This window comes from Solanum lycopersicum, chromosome 7 (genome assembly GCF_036512215.1).
Source record: "Solanum lycopersicum chromosome 7, SLM_r2.1".
Lineage (NCBI taxonomy): Eukaryota > Viridiplantae > Streptophyta > Magnoliopsida > Solanales > Solanaceae > Solanum > Solanum lycopersicum.
In genome coordinates, this window is record NC_090806.1 from 38,069,315 (window position 1) to 38,072,131 (window position 2,817).

At 39.4% G+C, this 2,817-nt stretch overlaps 1 protein-coding gene across 1 annotated transcript; it reads left to right on the forward strand.

The window, feature by feature from the left end:
* Positions 1 to 248: 248 nt before the first annotated feature.
* LOC138337419 (uncharacterized) lies at positions 249 to 875 on the forward strand. Its single transcript, XM_069287328.1, has one exon. The coding sequence runs from the start codon at positions 249 to 251 to the stop codon at positions 873 to 875; it is 627 nt and encodes a 208-aa protein (XP_069143429.1).
* Positions 876 to 2,817: the final 1,942 nt, after the last annotated feature.

Here is a 2,817-nt window from a genome sequence, read left to right on the forward strand (position 1 = left end):
GATGACAGTTAGCTAATCGGGAGGTTGGACCCCAAGCACACCAACAAGTTGCTACCATCGCCTCCCATCTAAGGGATTTCATTGGGAGGAATCCCCCTACTTTCTATGGGTCAAAGGTCAAAGAAGAAACCCCAAGAGTTCACTGATGAAATCTACAAGATCCTTTATGCTATGGGCTTGTCTACTAGTGAGAGGACCGAGTTAGCCACTTACAAACTCAAGGATGTGGCTAAAGCTTTGTCCAATGGATGGACAATAAGCCGTTAAGGGGTGGACCAGTGAATTGGGAAGTGTTCAAGAAGGCTTTTGTTGATTGGTTCTTTCCTAGGGATAAGAGGGAAGCTAAAGTGGTGGAGTTCATCAACCTTCTCCAAGGAGGTATGAGTGTTCATGAACACTTTTTGAAATTCACTAAATTGTCAAAATATGCTCTTTCTTGGGTTTCCAATCCTAGAGATGAAATGAGAAATTTTGTGATGGGTTTGTCGGATGATTTACAAGAGGAGTGTCATTCGGCTATGATACATGAAAACATGAACATTTCTCGTCTTGTGGTTCATTCTCAACTTGTAAAAGAGACAAGGGCTAAGAGGAAGAGTAGAGCTGTCAAGAAGGCAACATCTTTTGATGGAGTTTCTTCTAAGGGAAGTGTTGAGATACAAGACAATCCTAGGTTTAATAAAAGGGTTTCTAATAAAGTTCCTTATATGTTTCCAAAGTCTAGGGATTATAGGGTGTCTAATCCTAGGCCTAAAAAGGGAAAGGGTACTAGTTCACCAATCGAAAAGCCAACTTGTGGAAAGTGTGGCAAGAAGCACTATGTTGATTGTATTAAGGGAATGGATAATTATTTTGTTTGTTGTAAAATAGGGTAGAAGGTTGGGCATTGACATAATATAAGGGGTCAAGAAATAGGTAGTGGTCAATCTTAAGCAAGTGGTTCAAATAAGGCTCCGAAGAAGAACCACTTCTATGCTCTCTGCTCTAGGATGAGCCAGATGCTTCTTCCGACGTGGTGACCGGTATGTTGAAAGTATTCTCTATTGTTGTGTATGCCTTAATTGATGTCGGTGCTACTTTATCTTTTGTTACTCCACTAGTAGTTAGAAAGTTTGACATTTTGCCTGATATCTTGCATGAATTTTTTATAGTGTCTACCCCACTGGGTGAGTCAGTTGTTGCAAAAAGGGTGTATATATAAATTATCCTATAATGTTGCGCAATAGAGTTTCTGATGTTGATCTAGTGAACTTTATATGATTGCTTTTGATGTCATTTTGGGTATGTATTGGTTGCATGCTTGCTTTGCCTCAATAGATTGTAGAACGAGGGTAGTGAAGTTTAACTTTCCAAATTATCCCATTTTAGAGTGGAAGGGGGGATATTCTATTCCTAGAGGTCGTACATATCTTGATTAAAAACATGAGAAATGATCTCTAAAGGGAGTTTATACCATATAATAAGAGTCCAAGATTTAGACTCCAAAATTTTGCCCATTAAGTTGGTCCCCATAGAGAGGAAATTTTCGAAGGTCTTTCATAATGACCTTCATGGTATTCCTCCTGAACAAGAAATTGATTTTTTGTTTCAACTTGTTGCCCGATACAAATCCCATTTTGATTCCTCCTTATCGGATGGCTCCGGCCGAATTGAAAGAGTTGAAGGCTCAACTCATGGATTTACTAGACTAAGGCTTTGTTAGACCTAGTATTTCTACATGGGGTGCTCCGATTTTGTTTGTGAAAAAGAAGGATGAGTCCCTTAGGATATGCATTGATTACTGCCAACCCAATAAAGTTACTATTAAGAACCAGTATCATCTTCCTCAGATTGATCACTTGTTTGATCAACTCCAAGGGGCAAGCTACTTTTCTAAGATTGACTTGATATCGGGTTACCACCAACTTAGGGTGAGAGGTGAGGACAAACCAAACACCGCATTTCGAACTAGGTATGGTCACTATGAGCTCTTAGTAATGTTCTTTGGTCTCACAAATGCCCCAACGGTGTTTATAAATCTCATGAGTCGAGCGTTTTGAAGTTACCTAGATTCATTTTTCATTGTCTTCATTGACGACATCTTTGTATATTCGTAAAATAAGGGTGATCATACTAACCATCAGAGGGTGGTGTTACAAGTGCTTAAGGAGAACCAATTATTTTTCCAAGTAGGACAAATGTGAGTTATGGTTAAGGTCAGTAGCTTTTATTAGTCATATAATCTCTAGTAAGGGAGTTAAGGTTGATCTAAGGAAAATAGAGGCAGTGAAAAATTGGCATAGACCATGGACTCCACTTGACATTAGGAGTTTATTGGGTCTAGCGGGTAAATATCAGAGGTTTGTGGATGGTTTTGCATCCATTGCATCCATCTTGACTACTTTCAACCAAAAGAGTAAGAAATTTGAATGGTCGGAGGCATGTGAAAGAAGCTTCCAGATATTGAAAGATAGGCTTACTTCTACTCCGGTGTTGACTTTATCGGCGGGTACACAAGGTTTCATTATGTATTCTGATGCATCCTGAGTGGGCGTAGCTTATGCAACATGGTAAAATAATAGCATATGCTTTTAGGCAACTTAAGGTGCATGAGAGAAACTACCAACTCATGAACTTGAATTAGCAGGCGTGGTATTTTCCTTGAAAATATGGAGGCATTACTTGTATGGTGTCCATGTTGATATGTTTATCGACCAAAAGAGTCTCCAATATGTCTTTACTCAAAAGGAGTTGAATCTCCGACAATGAAGGTGGTTGGAATTGTTGAAGAATTACGGCGTGAATGTCCTCAATCACCCCGACATAGCCAACGTGGTT

Coding starts and splice junctions, on each gene's coding strand:
- LOC138337419 (XM_069287328.1), top strand. CDS start 249: ATGGACAATAAGCCGTTAAGGGGTGGACCAGTGAATTGGGAAGTGTTC.